Source organism: Mustelus asterias, unplaced genomic scaffold (genome assembly GCF_964213995.1).
Source record: "Mustelus asterias unplaced genomic scaffold, sMusAst1.hap1.1 HAP1_SCAFFOLD_2780, whole genome shotgun sequence".
Lineage (NCBI taxonomy): Eukaryota > Metazoa > Chordata > Chondrichthyes > Carcharhiniformes > Triakidae > Mustelus > Mustelus asterias.
In genome coordinates this window covers 27,115-46,899 of record NW_027592725.1, presented here as the reverse complement: position 1 = coordinate 46,899, position 19,785 = coordinate 27,115, and the positions used below count along the sequence as shown (strand labels likewise).

The 19,785-nt window shown below is 53.2% G+C and overlaps 1 protein-coding gene across 1 annotated transcript; it reads right to left on the bottom strand.

Annotated features, from left to right (window-relative positions):
* Nucleotides 1-133: 133 nt before the first annotated feature.
* On the bottom strand, nt 134-16,955 carry mto1 (mitochondrial tRNA translation optimization 1; the record flags this gene model as incomplete). The annotated part of the gene is made up of 4 exons (XM_078207843.1): nt 16,889-16,955; nt 16,261-16,489; nt 12,161-12,360; nt 134-251 (listed from the first exon to the last, which is right to left on the bottom strand). Coding segments are annotated over exons 1-4 (565 nt in total), but the record flags the coding sequence as incomplete, so codon positions are not given.
* Between the last annotated feature and the right edge of the window lie 2,830 nt (nt 16,956-19,785).

Sequence of the window (19,785 nt, the reverse complement as noted above, 5' to 3'; positions counted from 1 at the left end):
CTCTCTCTCTGCCCCCCCCTCTCTCTCTCTGTCCCCTCTCTCTCTCCTCTTCCCCTCTCTCTCTCTCTGCCCCCCTCTCTCTCTCTTTGCCCCCCCCTCTCTCTCTCTGCCCCCCTCTCTCCCTCTCACTTACACAGGAGAACTCCTTCTACTTTCCACTTCCCAGGTCGCGAGCCATCGGAATCTGTGATCAGAAGATCTTCAACTGAAGCTTCCCGCACTCTCAAACGCGGGATCGAGCGGATTTCAGCCTGTGGGAAGGACGGAAAGATCAGGAACAGAGGACGGAGAGGGAGCTTTACTCTGTATCTAACCCCGTGCTGTACCTGTCCTGGGAGTGTTTGATTGGGGACAATGTAGAGGGAGCTTTACTCTGTATCTAACGCCGTGCTGTACCTGTCCTGGGAGTGTTTGATGGAGGACACTGTAGAGGGAGCTGTACTCTGTATCTAACCCCGTGCTGTAGCTGTCCTGGGAGTGTTTGATGGGGACAGTGTAGAGGGAGCTTTACTCTGTATCTAACCCCGTGCTGTACCTGTCCTGGGAGTGTTTGATGGGGACAGTGTAGAGGGAGCTTTACTCTGTATCCAACCCCGTGCTGTCCCTGTCCTGGGAGTGTTTGATGGGGGACAGTGTAGAGGGAGCTTTACTCTGTATCTAACGCCGTGCTGTACCTGTCCTGGGAGTGTTTGATGGGGGACAGTGTAGAGGGAACTTTACTCTGTATCTAACCCCGTGCTGTACCTGTCCTGGGAGTGTTTGATGGGGAACAGTGTAGAGGGAGCTTTACTCTGTATCTAACCCCGTGCTGTACCTGTCCTGGGAGTGTTTGATGGGGGACAGTGTAGAGGGAGCTTTACTCTGTATCTAACCCCGTGCTGTATCTGTCCTGGGAGTGTTTGATGGGGACAGTGTAGAGGGAGCTTTACTCTGTATCTAACCCCGTGCTGTCCCTGTCCTGGGAGTGTTTGATGGGGACAGTGTAGAGGGAGCTATACTCTGTATCTAACCCCGTGCTGTACCTGTCCTGGGAGTGTTTGATGGGGGACAGTGTAGAGGGAGCTTTACTCTGTATCTAACCCCGTGCTGTACCTGTCCTGGGAGTGTTTGATAGGGACAGTGTAGAGGGAGCTTTACTCTGTATCTAACCCCGTGCTGCACCTGTCCTGGGAGTGTTTGATGGGGACAGTGTAGAGGGAGCTTTACTCTGTATCTAACCCCGTGCTGTACCTGTCCTGGGAGTTTTTGATGGGGACAGTGTAGAGGGAGCTTTACTCTGTATCTAACCCCGTGCTGCACCTGTCCTGGGAGTGTTTGATGGGGACAGTGTAGAGGGAGCTTTACTCTGTATCTAACCCCGTGCTGTACCTGTCCTGGGAGTGTTTGATAGGGACAGTGTAGAGGGAGCTTGACTCTGTATCTAACCCCGTGCTGTACCTGTCCTGGGAGTGTTTGATGGGGACAGTGAAGAGGGAGCTTTACTCTGTATCTAACCACGTGCTGTACCTGTCCTGGGAGTGTTTCATGGGGACAGTGTAGAGGGAGCTTTACTCTGTGTCTAACCCCGTGCTGTACCTGTCCTGGGAGTGTTTGATGGGGACAGTGTAGAGGGAGCTTTACTCTGTATCTAACCCCGTGCTGTCCCTGTCCTGGGAGTGTTTGATGGGGGACAGTGTAGAGGGAGCTTTACTCTGTATCTAACCCCGTGCTGTACCTGTCCTGGGAGTGTTTGATGGGGACAGTGTAGAGGGAGCTTTACTCTGTATCTAACCCCGTGCTGTCCCTGTCCTGGGAGTGTTTGATGGGGGACAGTGTAGAGGGAGCTTTACTCTGTATCTAACCCCGTGCTGTACCTGTCCTGGGAGTGTTTGATGGGGACAGTGTAAAGGGAGCTTTACTCTGTATCTAACCCCGTGCTGTACCTGTCCTGGGAGTGTTTGATGGGGGGACAGTGTAGAGGGAGCTTTACTCTGTATCGAACCCAGTGCTGTACCTGTCCTGGGAGTGTTTGATGGGGGACAATGTAGAGGGAGCTTTACTCTGTATCTAACCCCGTGCTGTCCCTGTCCTGGGAGTGTTTGATGGGGGACAGTGTAGAGGGAGCTTTACTCTGTATCTAATCCCGTGCTGTACCAGTCCTGGGAGTGTTTGATGGGGACAGTGTAGAGGGAGCTTTACTCTGTATCTAACCCCGTGCTGTCCCTGTCCTGGGAGTGTTTGATGGGGGACAGTGTAGAGGGAGCTTTACTCTGTATCTAACCCCGTGCTGTACCAGTCCTGGGAGTGTTTGATGGGGGACAGTGCAGAGGGAGCTTTACTCTGTATCTAACCCCGTGCTGTACCTGTCCTGGGAGTGTTTGATGGGGACAGTGTAGAGGGAGCTTTACTCTGTATCTAACCCCGTGCTGTACCTGTCCTGGGAGTGTTTGATGGGGGACAGTGTAGAGGGAGCTTTACTCTGTATCTAACCCCGTGCTGTACCTGTCCTGGGAGTGTTTGATGGGGGACAGTGTAGAGGGAGCTTTACTCTGTATCTAACCCCGTGCTGTACCTGTCCTGGGAGTGTTTGATGGGGGACAGTGTAGAGGGAGCTTTACTCTGTATCTAACCCCGTGCTGTACCTGTCCTGGGAGTGTTTGATGGGGGACAGTGTAGAGGGAGCTTTACTCTGTATCTAACCCCGTGCTGTACCTGTCCTGGGAGTGTTTGATGGGGGACAGAGTAGAGGGAGCTTTACTCTGTATCTAACCCCGTGCTGTACCTGTCCTGGGAGTGTTTGATGGGGGACAGTGTAGAGGGAGCTTTACTCTGTATCTAACCCCGTGCTGTACCTGTCCTGGGAGTGTTTGATGGGGGACAGTGTAGAGGGAGCTTTACTCTGTATCTAACCCCGTGCTGTACCTGTCCTGGGAGTGTTTGATGGGGACAGTGTAGAGGGAGCTTTACTCTGTATCTAACCCCGTGCTGTCCCTGTCCTGGGAGTGTTTGATGGGGACAGTGTAGCGGGAGCTTTACTCTGTATCTAACCCCGTGCTGTCCCTGCCCTGGGAGTGTTTGATGGGGACAGTGTAGAGGGAGCTTTACTCTGTATCTAACCCCGTGCTGTACCTGCCCTGGGAGTGTTTGATGGGGGACAGTGTAGAGGGAGCTTTACTCTGTATCTAACCCCGTGCTGTCCCTGTCCTGGGTGTGTTTGATGGGGACAGTGTAGAGGGAGAGTTGGGATAAAAGGTTCTTTCTCAGAATGGCAACCGGTGACAAGTGGTGTCCCGCAGGGTTCAGTGTTGGGGCCACAGCTGTTCTCTTTATATATTAACGATCTAGATGACGGGACTGGGGGCATTCTGGCCAAGTTTGCCGATGATACAAAGATAGGTGGAGGGGCAGGTAGTATTGAGGAGGTGGGGAGGCTGCAGAAAGATTTAGACAGTTTAGGAGAGTGGTCCAAGAAGTGGCTGATGAAATTCAACGTGGGCAAGTGCGAGGTCTTGCCCTTTGGAAAAAAGAATAGAGGCATGGACTATTTTCTAAACGGTGACAAAATTCATAATGCTAAAGTGCAAAGGGACTTGGGAGTCCTAGTCCAGGATTCTCTAAAGGTAAACTTGCAGGTTGAGTCCGTAATTAAGAAAGCAAATGTAATGTTGTCATTTATCTCAAGAGGCTTGGAATACAAAAGCAGGGATGTACTTCTGAGGCTTTATAAAGCACTGGTTAGGCCCCATTTGGAGTACTGTGAGCAATTTTGGGCCCCACACCTCAGGAAGGACATACTGGCACTGGAGCGGGTCCAGCGGAGATTCACACGGATGATCCCAGGAATGGTAGGCCTGACATACGATGAACGTCTGAGGATCGTGGGATTATATTCATTGGAGTTTAGGAGGTTGAGGGGAGATCTGATAGAAACTTACAAGATAATGAACGGCTTAGATAGGATGGACGTAGGGAAGTTGTTTCCATTAACAGGGGAGACTAGGACGCGGGGGCACAGCCTTAGAATAAAAGGGAGTCACTTTAGAACAGAGATGAGGAGAAATTTCTTCAGCCAGAGAGTGGTGGGTCTGTGGAATTCATTGCCACAGAGGGCTGTGGAGGCCGAGACGTTGAGCGTCTTCAAGACAGAAATTGATAAATTCTTGATTTCTCGAGGAATTAAGGGCTATGGGGAGAGAGCGGGTAAATGGAGTTGAAATCAACCATGATTGAATGGTGGAGTGGACTCGATGGGCCGAATGGCCTTACTTCCGCTCCTATGTCTTATGGTCTTATGGTCTTATGGTATCTAACCCCGTGCTGTACCTGTCCTGGGAGTGTTTGATGGGGGACAGTGTAGGGGGAGCTTTACTCTGTATCTAACCCCGTGCTGTACCTGTCCTGGGAGTGTTTGATGGGGGACAGTGTGGGGGGAGCTTTACTCTGTATCTAAACCCGTGCTGTACCTGTCCTGGGAGTGTTTGATGGGGGACAGTGTAGGGGGAGCTTTACTCTGTATCTAACCCCGTGCTGTACCTGTCCTGGGAGTGTTTGATGGGGGACAGTGTAGAGGGAGCTTTACTCTGTATCTAACCCCGTGCTGTACCTGTCCTGGGAGTGTTTGATGGGGGACAGTGTAGAGGGAGCTTTACTCTGTATCTAACCCCGTGCTGTACCTGTCCTGGGAGTGTTTGATGGGGACAGTGTATAGGGAGCTTTACTCTGTATCTAACCCCGTGCTGTACCTGTCCTGGGAGTGTTTGATAAGGACAGTGTAGAGGGAGCTTTACTCTGTATCTAACACCGTGCTGTACCTGTCCTGGGAGTGTTTGATGGGGACAGTGTAGAGGGAGCTTTACTCTGTATCTAACCCCGTGCTGTCCCTGTCCTGGGAGTGTTTGATGGGGACAGTGTAGAGGGAGCTTTACTCTGTATCTAAACCCGTGCTGTACCTGTCCTGGGAGTGTTTGATGGGGGACAGTGTAGTAGGAGCTTTACTCTGTATCTAACCCCGTGCTGTACCTGTCCTGGGAGTGTTTGATGAGGACAGTGTAGAGGGAGCTTTACTCTGTATCTAACACCGTGCTGTACCTGTCCTGGGAGTGTTTGATGGGGACAGTGTAGAGGGATCTTTACTCTGTATTTAACCCCGTGCTGTCCCTGTCCTGGGAGTGTTTGATGGGGACAGTGTCGAGGGAGCTTTACTCTGTATGTAAACCCGTGCTGTTCCTGTCCTGGGAGTGTTTGATGGTGACAGTGTAGAGGGAGCTTTACTCTGTATCTAACCCCGTGCTGTACCTGTCCTGGGAGTGTTTGACGGGGGACAGTGTAGAGGGAGCTTTACTCTGTATCTAACCCCGTGCTGTACCTGTCCTGGGAGTGTTTGACGGGGACAGTGTAGGGGGAGCTTTACTATGTATCTAACCCCGTGCTGTAACAGTCCTGGGAGTGTTTGATGGGGACAGTGTAGAGGGAGCTTTACTCTGTATCTAACCCCGTGCTGTACCTGTCCTGGGAGTGTTTGATGGGGACAGTGTAGAGGGAGCTTTACTCTGTATCTAACCCCGTGCTGTACCTGTCCTGGGTGTGTTTGATGGGGACAGTGTAGAGGGAGCTTTACTCTGTACCTAACCCCGTGCTGTACCTGTCCTGGGAGTGTTTGATGGGGACAGTGTAGAGGGAGCTCTACTCTGTATCTCACCCCGTGCTGTACCTGTCCTGGGAGTGTTTGATGGGGACAGTGTAGAGGGAGCTTTACTCTGTATCTAACCCCGTGCTGTACCTGTCCTGGGAGTGTTTGATGGGGACAGTGTAGAGGGAGCTTTACTCTGTATCTCACCCCGTGCTGTCCCTGTCCTGGGAGTGTTTGATGGGGGACAGTGTAGAGGGAGCTTTACTCTGTATCTAACCCCGTGCTGTACCTGTCCTGGGAGTGTTTGATGGGGGACAGTGTAGAGGGAGCTTTACTCTGTATCTAACCCCGTGCTGGACCTGTCCTGGGAGTGTTTGATGGGGACAGTGTAGAGGGAGCTTTACTCTGTATCTAACCCCGTGCTGTACCTGTCCTGGGAGTGTTTGATGGGGGACAGTGTAGAGGGAGCTTTACTCTGTATCTAACCCCGTGCTGTACCTGGCCTGGGAGTGTTTGATGGGGGACAGTGTAGAGGGAGCTTTACTCTGTATCTAACCCTTGCTGTACCTGTCCTGGGAGTGTTTGATGGGGGACAGTGTAGAGGGAGCTTTACTCTGTATCTAACCCCATGCTGTACCTGTCCTGGGAGTGTTTGATGGGGGACAGTGTAGAGGGAGCTTTACTCTGTATCTAACCCCGTGCTGTACCTGTCCTGGGAGTGTCTGATGGGGGACAGTGTAGAGGGAGCTTTACTCTGTATCTAACCCTTGCTGTACCTGTCCTGGGAGTGTTTGATGGGGGACAGTGTAGAGGGAGCTTTACTCTGTATCTAACCCCGTGCTGTACCTGTCCTGGGAGTGTCTGATGGGGACAGTGTAGAGGGAGCTTTACTCTGTATCTCACCCCGTGCTGTACCTGTCCTGGGAGTGTTTGATGGGGGACAGTGCAGAGGGAGCTTTACTCTGTATCTAACCCCGTGCTGTACCTGTCCTGGGAGTGTTTGATGGGGGACAGTGTAGAGGGAGCTTTACTCTGTATCTAACCCTGTGCTGTACCTGTCCTGGGAGTGTTTGATGGGGGACAGTGTAGAGGGAGCTTTACTCTGTATCTAACCCCGTGCTGTACCTGCCCTGGGAGTGTTTGATGGGGCCAGTGTAGAGGGAGCTTTACTCTGTATCTAACCCCGTGCTGTACCTGTCCTGGAAGTGTTTGATGGGGACAGTGTAGAGGGAGCTTTACTCTGTATCTAACCCCGTGCTGTACCTGTCCTGGGAGTGTTTGATGGGGGACAGTGTAGAGGGAGCTTTACTCTGTATCTAACCCCGTGCTGGACCTGTCCTGGGAGTGTTTGATGGGGACAGTGTAGAGGGAGCTTTACTCTGTATCTAACCCCGTGCTGTACCTGTCCTGGGAGTGTTTGATGGGGGACAGTGTAGAGGGAGCTTTACTCTGTATCTAACCCCGTGCTGTACCTGGCCTGGGAGTGTTTGATGGGGGACAGTGTAGAGGGAGCTTTACTCTGTATCTAACCCTTGCTGTACCTGTCCTGGGAGTGTTTGATGGGGGACAGTGTAGAGGGAGCTTTACTCTGTATCTAACCCCATGCTGTACCTGTCCTGGGAGTGTTTGATGGGGGACAGTGTAGAGGGAGCTTTACTCTGTATCTAACCCCGTGCTGTACCTGTCCTGGGAGTGTCTGATGGGGGACAGTGTAGAGGGAGCTTTACTCTGTATCTAACCCTTGCTGTACCTGTCCTGGGAGTGTTTGATGGGGGACAGTGTAGAGGGAGCTTTACTCTGTATCTAACCCCGTGCTGTACCTGTCCTGGGAGTGTCTGATGGGGACAGTGTAGAGGGAGCTTTACTCTGTATCTCACCCCGTGCTGTACCTGTCCTGGGAGTGTTTGATGGGGGACAGTGCAGAGGGAGCTTTACTCTGTATCTAACCCCGTGCTGTACCTGTCCTGGGAGTGTTTGATGGGGGACAGTGTAGAGGGAGCTTTACTCTGTATCTAACCCTGTGCTGTACCTGTCCTGGGAGTGTTTGATGGGGGACAGTGTAGAGGGAGCTTTACTCTGTATCTAACCCCGTGCTGTACCTGCCCTGGGAGTGTTTGATGGGGCCAGTGTAGAGGGAGCTTTACTCTGTATCTAACCCCGTGCTGTACCTGTCCTGGAAGTGTTTGATGGGGACAGTGTAGAGGGAGCTTTACTCTGTATCTAACCCCGTGCTGTACCTGTCCTGGGAGTGTTTGATGGGGGACAGTGTAGAGGGAGCTTTACTCTGTATCTAACCCCGTGCTGTACCTGTCCTGGGAGTGTTTGATGGGGACAGTGTAGAGGGAGCTTTACTCTGTATCTCACCCCGTGCTGTACCTGTCCTGGGAGTGTTTGATGGGGACAGTGTAGAGGGAGCTTTACTCTGTATCTAACCCCGTGCTGTACCTGTCCTGGGAGTGTTTGATGGGGGACAGTGTAGAGGGAGCTTTACTCTGTATCTAACCCCGTGCTGTACCTGTCCTGGGAGTGTTTGATGGGGGACAGTGTAGAGGGAGCTTTACTCTGTATCTAACCCCGTGCTGTACCTGTCCTGGGAGTGTTTGATGGGGGACAGTGTAGAGGGAGCTTTACTCTGTATCTAACCCCGTGCTGTACCTGTCCTGGGAGTGTTTGATGGGGACAGTGTAGAGGGAGCTTTACTCTGTATCTAACCCCATGCTGTACCTGTCCTGGGAGTGTTTGATGGGGGACAGTGTAGAGGGAGCTTTACTCTGTATCTAACCCCGTGCTGTACCTGTCCTGGGAGTGTTTGATGGGGGGCAGTGTAGAGGGAGCTTTACTCTGTATCTAACCCCGTGCTGTACCTGTCCTGGGAGTGTTTGATGGGGACAGTGCAGAGGGAGCTTTACTCTGTATCTAACCCCGTGCTGTACCTGTCCTGGGAGTGTTTGATGGGGGACAGTGTAGTGGGAGCTTTACTCTGTATCTAACCCCGTGCTGTACCTGCCCTGGGAGTGTTTGATGGGGGACAGTGCAGAGGGAGCTTTACTCTGTATCTAACCCCGTGCTGTACCTGTCCTGGGAGTGTTTGATGGGGGACAGTGTAGTGGGAGCTTTACTCTGTATCTAACCCCGTGCTGTACCTGTCCTGGGAGTGTTTGATGGGGACAGTGTAGAGGGAGCTTTACTCTGTATCTAACCCCGTGCTGTACCTGTCCTGGGAGTGTTTGATGGGGGACAGTGTAGAGGGAGCTTTACTCTGTATCTAACCCCGTGCTGTACCTGTCCTGGGAGTGTTTGATGGGGGACAGTGTAGAGGGAGCTTTACTCTGTATCTAACCCCGTGCTGTACCTGTCCTGGGAGTGTTTGATGGGGGACAGTGTAGAGGGAGCTTTACTCTGTATCTAACCCCGTGCTGTACCTGTCCTGGGAGTGTTTGATGGGGGACAGTGTAGAGGGAGCTTTACTCTGTATCTAACCCCGTGCTGTACCTGTCCTGGGAGTGTTTGATGGGGACAGTGTAGAGGGAGCTTTACTCTGTATCTAACCCCGTGCTGTACCTGTCCTGGGAGTGTTTGATGGGGGACAGTGTAGAGGGAGCTTTACTCTGTATCTAACCCCGTGCTGTACCTGCCCTGGGAGTGTTTGATGGGGACAGTGTAGAGGGAGCTTTACTCTGTATCTAACCCCGTGCTGTACCTGTCCTGGGAGTGTTTGATGGGGACAGTGTAGAGGGAGCTTTACTCTGTATCTAACCCCGTGCTGTACCTGTCCTGGGAGTGTTTGATGGGGGACAGTGTAGAGGGAGCTTTACTCTGTATCTAACCCCGTGCTGTACCTGTCCTGGGAGTGTTTGATGGGGGACAGTGTAGAGGGAGCTTTACTCTGTATCTAACCCCGTGCTGTACCTGTCCTGGGAGTGTTTGATGGGGACAGTGTAGAGGGAGCTTTACTCTGTATCTCACCCCGTGCTGTACCTGTCCTGGGAGTGTTTGATGGGGGACAGTGTAGAGGGAGCTTTACTCTGTATCTAACCCCGTGCTGTACCTGTCCTGGGAGTGTTTGATGGGGGACAGTGTAGAGGGAGCTTTACTCTGTATCTAACCCCGTGCTGTACCTGTCCTGGGAGTGTTTGATGGGGGACAGTGTAGAGGGAGCTTTACTCTGTATCTAACCCCGTGCTGTCCCTGTCCTGGGAGTGTTTGATGGGGACAGTGTAGAGGGAGCTTTACTCTGTATCTAACCCCGTGCTGTACCTGTCCTGGGAGTGTTTGATGGGGGACAGTGTAGAGGGAGCTTTACTCTGTATCTAACCCCGTGCTGTACCTGTCCTGGGAGTTTTTGATGGGGACAGTGCAGAGGGAGCTTTACTCTGTATCTAACCCCGTGCTGTACCTGTCCTGCGAGTGTTTGATGGGGGACAGTGTAGTGGGAGCTTTACTCTGTATCTAACCCCGTGCTGTACCTGCCCTGGGAGTGTTTGATGGGGGACAGTGTAGAGGGAGCTTTACTCTGTATCTCACCCCGTGCTGTACCTGTCCTGGGAGTGTTTGATGGGGACAGTGTAGAGGGAGCTTTACTCTGTATCTAACCCCGTGCTGTACCTGTCCTGGGAGTGTTTGGTGGGGCACAGTGTAGAGGGAGCTTTACTCTGTATCTAACCCCGTGCTGTACCTGTCCTGGGAGTGTTTGATGGGGGACAGTGTAGAGGGAGCTTTACTCTGTATCTAACCCCGTGCTGTACCTGTCCTGGGAGTGTTTGATGGGGGACAGTGTAGAGGGAGCTTTACTCTGTATCTAACCCCGTGCTGTACCTGTCCTGGGAGTGTTTGATGGGGGACAGTGTAGAGGGAGCTTTACTCTGTATCTAACCCCGTGCTGTACCTGTCCTGGGAGTGTTTGATGGGGGACAGTGTAGAGGGAGCTTTACTCTGTATCTAACCCCGTGCTGTACCTGTCCTGGGAGTGTTTGATGGGGACAGTGTAGAGGGATCTTTACTCTGTATCTAACCCCGTGCTGTACCTGTCCTGGGAGTGTTTGATGGGGGACAGTGTAGAGGGAGCTTTACTCTGTATCTAACCCCGTGCTGTACCTGTCCTGGGAGTGTTTGATGGGGACAGTGCAGAGGGAGCTTTACTCTGTATCTAACCCCGTGCTGTACCTGTCCTGGGAGTGTTTGATGGGGGACAGTGTAGAGGGAGCTTTACTCTGTATCTAACCCCGTGCTGTACCTGTCCTGGGAGTGTTTGGTGGGGGACAGTGTAGAGGGAGCTTTACTCTGTATCTAACCCCGTGCTGTACCTGTCCTGGGAGTGTTTGATGGGGGACAGTGTAGAGGGAGCTTTACTCTGTATCTAACCCCGTGCTGTACCTGTCCTGGGAGTGTTTGATGGGGGACAGTGTAGAGGGAGCTTTACTCTGTATCTCACCCCGTGCTGTACCTGCCCTGGGAGTGTTTGATGGGGGACAGTGTAGAGGGAGCTTTACTCTGTATCTAACCCCGTGCTGTACCTGTCCTGGGAGTGTTTGATGGGGGACAGTGTAGAGGGAGCTTTACTCTATCTAACCCCGTGCTGTACCTGTCCTGGGAGTGTTTGATGCGGGACAGTGTAGAGGGAGCTTTACTCTGTATCTAACCCCGTGCTGTACCTGTCCTGGGAGTGTTTGATGGGGGACTGTGTAGAGGGAGCTTTACTCTGTATCTAACCCCGTGCTGTATCTGTCCTGGGAGTGTTTGATGGGGACAGTGTAGAGGGAGCTTTACTCTGTATCTAACCCCGTGCTGTACCTGTCCTGGGAGTGTTTGATGGGGACAGTGTAGAGGGAGCTTTACTCTGTATCTAACCCCGTGCTGTACCTGTCCTGGGAGTGTTTGATGGGGACAGTGTAGAGGGAGCTTTACTCTGTATCTAACCCCGTGCTGTACCTGTCCTGGGAGTGTTTGATGGGGACAGTGTAGAGGGAGCTTTACTCTGTATCTAACCCCGTGCTGTACCTGTCCTGGGAGTGTTTGATGGGGACAGTGTAGAGGGAGCTTTACTCTGTATCTAACCCCGTGCTGTACCTGTCCTGGCAGTGTTTGATGGGGGACAGTGTAGAGGGAGCTTTACTCTGTATCTAACCCCGTGCTGTACCTGTCCTGGGAGTGTTTGATGGGGACAGTGTCGAGGGAGCTTTACTCTGTATCTAACCCCGTGCTGTACCTGTCCTGGGAGTGTTTGATGGGGACAGTGTAGAGGGAGCTTTACTCTGTATCTAACCCCGTGCTGTACCTGTCCTGGGAGTGTTTGATGGGGGACAGTGTAGAGGGAGCTTTACTCTGTATCTAACCCCGTGCTGTACCTGTCCTGGGAGTGTTTGATGGGGGACAGTGTAGAGGGAGCTTTACTCTGTATCTAACCCCGTGCTGTACCTGTCCTGGGAGTGTTTGATGGGGACAGTGCAGAGGGAGCTTTACTCTGTATCTAACCCCGTGCTGTACCTGTCCTGGGAGTGTTTGATGGGGACAGTGTAGAGGGAGCTTTACTCTGTATCTAACCCCGTGTTGTACCTGCATGTGCCTCTGGTAGAGTTTCCTATCTACTTGAGCCCGGAGACCCCAAACCGCCGGCCCCTTTCTCCTGTTCAAGACTTTGAAGTGAATTCCAGCTTTGTCACAGATCCGAGCACATAATCCGTCCAGCGCATCCACTTCCCGGATTAAATGTCCCTTTCCGACACCCCCGAAGGAAGGATTGCAAGACATCTGGCCTGTAGAGATCAGAACGAGAGTGAGGGAGAGAAAGAGACTTTTCTTCGGAGCGTGTGTGAGGAACTCTTGCTCCGACTGTGCAGGGCTCTTTGGGCCCTGTTTCTGGTCTCCAAACCCAAGGAAGGGACATCCTTTTCCCTTGAGGAAGAACATAAGAACTAGGAGCAGGAGAAGGCCATCTGGCCCCTCGAGCCTGCCCCGCCATTCAATAAGATCACGGCTGATCTTTTCCTGGACTCAGCTCCACTTACCCGCCCGCTCTCCTTAATTCCTTTACTGTTCCAAAATCCTTGCGTTAAAACGAGGGAGCCTCAACTGGGCAGGGAATCCCACAGATTCACAACCCTTTGTGTGAAGAAGTTCCTCCTCAACTCAGCCCTAAATCTGCTCCTCCTTATTTTGAGGCCATGACCCCGAGTTCTAGTTTCACCCGCCAGTGGAAACAACCTCCCTCCTTCTATCTTATCTACTCCCTTCATCATCTTATATGTTTCTATAAGATCTCCCCTCATTCTTCTGAATTCCAATGAGTATAGCCCCAGTCTACTCAGTCTCTCCTCATAAGCCAACCCTCTCAACTCTGGAATCAACCCAGTGAATCTCCTCTGCACCCCCTCCAGTGCCCAGTATATCCTTTCTCAAGTAAGGAGACCAGAACTGTACACAGTACTCCAGGTGTGGCCTCACCAGCACCTTATACAGCTGCAACATAACCTCGCTGTTTTTAAACTCCATCCCTCTCGCGATGAGGGATAAAATCCCATTTGCCGCCTTCATTCCCTGCTGCCCCTGCAAACCAACTCCTTGAGATTCCCGCACAAGGACACCCAGGTTCTCCCCCAAGTCTGCGTGGGTTTCCTCCGGGTGCTCTGGTTTACTCCCACAGTCCAAAAGACGTGCTGGTTAGAGGTGGATTGGCCATGCTAAATTGCCCCTTAGTGTCCAAGGATGTGTAGGTTAGGGGGATTGGCCATGCTAAATTGCCCCTTAGTGTCCAAAGATGTGTTGGTTAGGGGGATTGGCCATGCTAAATTGTCCCTTAGTGTCCAAAGATGTGTTGGTTAGGGGGATTGGCCATGCTAAATTGTCCCTCAGTGTCCAAAGATGTGTTGGTTAGGGGGATTGGCCATGCTAAGTTGCCCCTCAGTGTCCAAAGATGTGAAGGTTAGGGTGGATCGGCCATGCTAAATGTTCCTTGGTGTCCAAAGATGTGCAGGTTAGGGGGATTGGCCGTGCTAAATTGTCCCTTAGTGTCCAAAGATGTGTTGGTTAGGGGGAATGGCCATGCTAAATTGACCCTTAGTGTCCAAAGATGTGTAGGTTAGGTGGATTGGCCATGCTAAATTGTCCCTTAGTGTCCAAAGATGTGTAGGTTAGGTGGATTGGCCATGCTAAATTGCCCCTTAGTGTCCAAAGATGTGTAGGTTAGGTGGATTGGCCATGCTAAATTGCCCCTTAGTGTCCAAAGATGTGTAGGTTAGGTGGATTGGCCATGCTAAATTGCCCCTTAGTGTCCAAAGATGTGCAGGTTAGGTGGATTGGCCGTGCTAAATTGTCCCTTCGTGTCCAAAGATGTGTAGGTTAGGTGGATTGGCCATGCTAAATTGCCCCTTAGTGTCCAAAGATGTGCAGGTTAGGGGGATTGGCCATGCTAAATTGTCCCTTAGTGTCCAAAGATGTGTAGGTTAGGTGGATTGGCCGTGCTAAATTGCCCCTTAGTGTCCAAAGATGTGTAGGTTAGGTGGATTGCAAGGGAGTAGAATAGACAGTATTACAGTTGATAAGGAGGATGTGCAGGATATTCTGGAGGGTCTGAAAATAGATAAATCCCCTGGTCCGGATGGGATTTATCCAAGGATTCTCTGGGAGGCAAGAGAAGTGATTGCAGAGCCTCTGGCTCTGATCTTCAGGTCGTCGTTGGCCTCTGGTATAGTACCAGAAGATTGGAGGTTAGCGAATGTTGTCCCATTGTTTAAGAAGGGGAACAGAGACTTCCCCGGGAATTATAGACCGGTGAGTCTCACTTCTGTTGTCGGCAAGATGTTGGAAAAAATTATAAGGGATAGGATTTATAGTTATTTGGAGAGTAATGAATTGATAGGTGATAGTCAGCATGGTTTTGTGGCAGGTAGGTCGTGCCTTACTAACCTTATTGAGTTTTTTGAGAAAGTGACCAAGGAGGTGGATGGGGGCAAGGCAGTGGACGTGGTATATATGGATTTTAGTAAGGCGTTTGATAAGGTTCACCATGGTAGGCTTCTGCAGAAAATGCAGATGTATGGGATTGGGGGTGATCTAGGAAATTGGATCAGGAATTGGCTAGCGGATAGGAAACAGAGGGTGGTGGTTGATAGTAAATATTCATCATGGAGTGCGGTTACAAGTGGTGTACCTCAGGGATCTGTTTTGGGGCCACTGCTGTTTGTAATATTTATTAATGATCTGGATGAGGGTATAGTTGGGTGGATTAGCAAATTTGCTGATGACACCAAAGTCGGTGGTGTGGTAGACAGTGAGGAAGGGTGTCGTAGTTTGCAGGAAGACTTAGACAGGTTGCAAAGTTGGGCCGAGAGGTGGCGGATGGAGTTTAATGCGGAGAAGTGTGAGGTAATTCACTTTGGTAGGAATAACAGATGTGTTGAGTATAGGGCTAACGGGAGGACTTTGAATAGTGTGGAGGAGCAGAGGGATCTAGGTGTATGTGTGCATAGATCCCTGAAAGTTGGGAATCAAGTAGATAAGGTTGTTAAGAAGGCATATGGTGTCTTGGCGTTTATTGGTAGGGGGATTGAATTTAGGAGTCGTAGCGTTATGTTGCAACTGTACACAACTCTGGTGCGGCCGCACTTGGAGTACTGTGTGCAGTTCTGGTCCCCACATTACAGGAAGGATGTGGAGGCTTTGGAGAGGGTGCAGAGGAGGTTTACCAGGATGTTGCCTGGTATGGAGGGGAGATCCTATGAGGAGAGGCTGAGGGATTTGGGATTGTTTTCGCTGGAAAGGCGGCGGCTAAGAGGGGATCTTATTGAAACATATAAGATGATTAGAGGTTTAGATAGGGTGGATAGTGATAGCCTTTTTCCTCTGATGGAGAAATCCAGCACGAGGGGGCATGGCTTTAAATTGAGGGGGGGTAGTTATAGAACCGATGTCAGGGGTAGGTTCTTTACCCAGAGGGTGGTGAGGGATTGGAATGCCCTGCCAGCATCAGTAGTAAATGCGCCTAGTTTGGGGGCGTTTAAGAGATCCGTAGATAGGTTCATGGACGAAAAGAAATTGGTTTAGGTTGGAGGGTCACAGTTTTTTTTTTAACTGGTCGGTGCAACATCGTGGGCCGAAGGGCCTGTTCTGCGCTGTAATGTTCTATGTTCTATGTTCTATGATTGGCCATGCTAAATTGTCCCTTAGTGTCCAAAGATGTGCAGGTTAGGGTGGATTGGCCATGCTAAATTGCCCCTTATCTCGGTGCAGGCTTGGAGGTGCCGAAGGGCCTGCTCCTGTGCTGGAATTTTCTTTGTTCTTTGTTCAAAGGCAGGGGAGTCTAAAACTAGAGGGCATAGGTTTAAGGTGAGAGGGGAGAGATACAGAAGGGTCCAGAGGGGCAATATTTCCACACAGAGGGTGGTGAGTGTCTGGAACGAGAGGCAGTAGTAGAGGCGGGTACAATTTTGTCTTTTAAAAAGCGTTACATGGGTGAGATGGGTATAGAGGGATATGGGCCAAACGCGGGCAATTGGGACGAGCTTAGGGGTTTAAAAAAAAGTGGCGGCATGGACAAGTTGGGCCGAAGGGCCTGTTTCCGTGCTGTAAACCTCTATGTCTCTCTCACTCCACCACCACCCCCCCCCCCCCCCCCCCGCCGCCTCCCCCACCCTCCAGCACCGTGGAAGGCCCAGTACCGATTGTCGAAGCCTTCTGCGTGATCAGCAGGGTCTCCGCACCCACCCGGGCTGCCGCGGCTGCTGCCTCCGTCCCCGCGTGTCCGCCTCCCACCACCACCACGTCGTAGCGCTCCCCCGGCGTCGGGTGCGAGTCCCCGCCCAAGCTCCGGGCCCCCTCCTCCCCGACGGAGCGGGGCCGGTGGAGGGCCCTGGTACCCTGCCGCCAACGGGTGCGTCCCAGGAACATCTGCAGAGAGAGAGAGAGAGAGACGAAAAAAATAGGACTCAAAATAGGAGGTGGAAAGGTCTCCGAGATGCAAAATTCTCCCCCCCCCCCCCCGACCCGTTCGCTCGCGTGTGCTCGCTCCTGTTTCTCCAGCGGAATCGCGCGCCCGGTCGAGCGAGGATGTGCGTTGGGGCGATTTAATTGTTGCGCTCTTTTTGCCCGAACGGCGCACCCAAGGGTCAGCCAGAGAGCAATTGCCGCGCGGAGCTTGGCAGCCATTGCACGACAAATCGCCACGAGGCGTGGGCTGTGCGCCAACACGGGGGGGGAGGCAGCGATGGCCACGGGGGAGGGGGGCAGCGATCGCCACGGGGGGGGGGCAGCGAGAGAGCAATTGCGCGCGCGCCCGAGGGTTCGTACAGGCCAACGCGCAACCATTTCTGCGGAGGGACATCCCCATCTTGTGGCGGCGGGGAGAACTGCAGGCCTCTCACTCTCTTCCCCCGCCAACACCAGCCACCAAACTCCCACCCATCACCCGAAAGATCCCCCGGGATGGAGGGGACTGTCTGAGGGAGCAAAGGGTAAACATAGAGGAAACATAGAAACATAGAAAGACTACAGCACAAAACAGGCCCTTCGGCCCCACAAGTTGTGCTGAACATATCCCTACCTCCCGAAAGAGGGAGGTAATCAACTCAATGGTCCCCCCACCCCGCCATGGCAGGGTCTCGGACCAGAGGACAGATTCTCAGGGTAAAGGGTCACTAATTAAAGTCTGGGATAAGGTGGAATTTCGTCACTCAGAGGGTCACAAGTCTTTGGAACTTGTTGCAACAGAGAGTTGTCGTGGCAGATTCCCAACTGGACATGGAAGACTGAGAGAGATAGGTTTTTGATCAGTTCGGGAATTGAGGGTTGCGGGAAAGGGTCCGGATAGCGAGGAATGTCAGACCAGCCAACATCCTACAGAATGGCTCGAGGGGCCGAATGGCCTACTCCTGTTCCTACTTCTTACCAACTTTCTCTGGAACCTCCTCCAGCCCCCTACACCCCCTCCCTATCTCTGTAACCTCCTCCAGCCCCCTACACCCCCTCCCCTATCTCTGTAACCCCCTCCAGCCCCTACACTCCCTCCCTATCTCTGTAACCTCCTCCAGCCCCCTACACCCCCTCCCTATCTCTGTAACCTCCTCCAGCCCCCTACACCCCCTCCCTATCTCTGTAACCCCCTCCAGCCCCCTACACCCCCTCCCTATCTCTGTAACCCCCTCCAGCCCCAACACCCCCTCACTATCTCTGTAACCTCCTCCATCCCCTACACCCCCTCCCTATCTCTGTAACCTCCTCCAGCCCCTACACCCCCTCCCTATCTCTGTAACCTCCTCCAGCCCCTACACCCCCTCCCTATCTCTGTAACCTCCTCCAGCCCCCTACACCCCTCCCTATCTCTGTAACCTCCTCCAGCCCCCTACACCCCTCCCTATCTCTGTAACCCCCTCCAGCCCCCTACACCCCCTCCCTATCTCTGTAACCTCCTCCAGCCCCCTACACCCCCTCCCTATCTCTGTAACCTCCTCCAGCCCCTACACCCCCTCCCTATCTCTGTAACCTCCTCCAGCCCCCTACACCCCCTCCCTATCTCTGTAACCCCCTCCAGCCCCAACACCCCCTCACTATCTCTGTAACCTCCTCCATCCCCTACACCCCCTCCCTATCTCTGTAACCTCCTCCAGCCCCCTACACCCCCTCCCTATCTCTGTAACCTCCTCCAGCCCATACACCCCCTCCCTATCTCTGTAACCTCCTCCAGCCCCTACACCCCCTCCCTATCTCTGTAACCTCCTCCAGCCCCCTACACCCCTCCCTATCTCTGTAACCTCCTCCAGCCCCCTACACCCCTCCCTATCTCTGTAACCCCCTCCAGCCCCCTACACGCCCTCCCTATCTCTGTAACCTCCTCCAGCCCCCTACACCCCCTCCCTATCTCTGTAACCTCCTCCAGCCCCTACACCCCCTCCCTATCTCTGTAACCTCCTCCAGCCCCCTACACCCCCTCCCTATCTCTGTAACCTCCTCCAACACCCTCCACCCCCTCCCTATCTCTGGAACCTCCTCCAGCCCCCTACACCCCCCTCCCTATCTCTGTAACCTCCTCCAGCTCCCTACACCCCCTCCCTATCTCTGTAACCTCCTCCAGCCCCCTACACCCCTCCCTATCTCTGTAACCTCCTCCAGCCCCCTACACCCCTCCCTATCTCTGTAACCTCCTCCAGCCCCGACACCCACTCCCTATCTCTGTAACCTCCTCCAGCCGCCTACACCCCCTCCCTATCTCTGTAACCCCCTCCAGCCCCAACAGCCCCTCCCTATCTCTGTAACCTCCTCCATCCCCTACACCCCCTCCCTATCTCTGTAACCCCCTCCAGCCCCTACACCGCCTCCCTATCTCTGTAACCTCCTCCAGCCCCCTACACCCCCTCCCTATCTCTGTAACCTCCTCCACCCCCTCCCAATCTCTGGAACCTCCTCCAGCCCCCTACACCCCCCTCCCTATCTCTGTAACCTCCTCCAGCCCCTACACCCCCTCCCTATCTCTGTAACCTCCTCCAGCTCCCGACACCCCTCCCTATCTCTGTAACCTCCTCCAGCCCCTACACCCCCTCCCTATCTCTGTAACCTCCTCCAGCCCCCTACACCCCTCCCTATCTCTGTAACCTCCTCCAGCCCCCTACACCCCCTCCCTATCTCTGTAACCCCCTCCAGCCCCCTACACCCCTCCCTATCTCTGTAACCTCCTCCAGCCCCCTACACCCCCTCCCTATCTCTGTAACCTCCTCCAGCCCCTACACCCCCTCCCTATCTCTGTAACCCCCTCCAGCCCCCTACACCCCCTCCCTATCTCTGTAACGTCCTCCAGCCCCCTACACCCCCTCCCTATCTCTGTAACCCCCTCCAGCCCCCTACACCCCCTCCCTATCTCTGTAACGTCCTCCAGCCCCCTGAACCCCCTCCCTATCTCTGTAACCTCCTCCAGCCCCCTACACCCCCTCCCTATCTCTGTAACCTCCTCCAGCTCCCTACACCCCCTCCCTATCTCTGTAACCCCCTCCAGCCCCCTACACCCCCTCCCTATCTCTGTAACCTCCTCGAACCCCCTACACCCCCTCCCTATCTCTGTAACCTCCTCCAGCCCCCTACACCCCCTCCCTATCTCTGTAACCTCCTCCAGCCCCCTACACCCCCTCCCTATCTCTGTAACCCCCTCCAGCCCCTACACCCCCTCCCTATCTCTGTAACCCCCTCCAGCCCCCTAC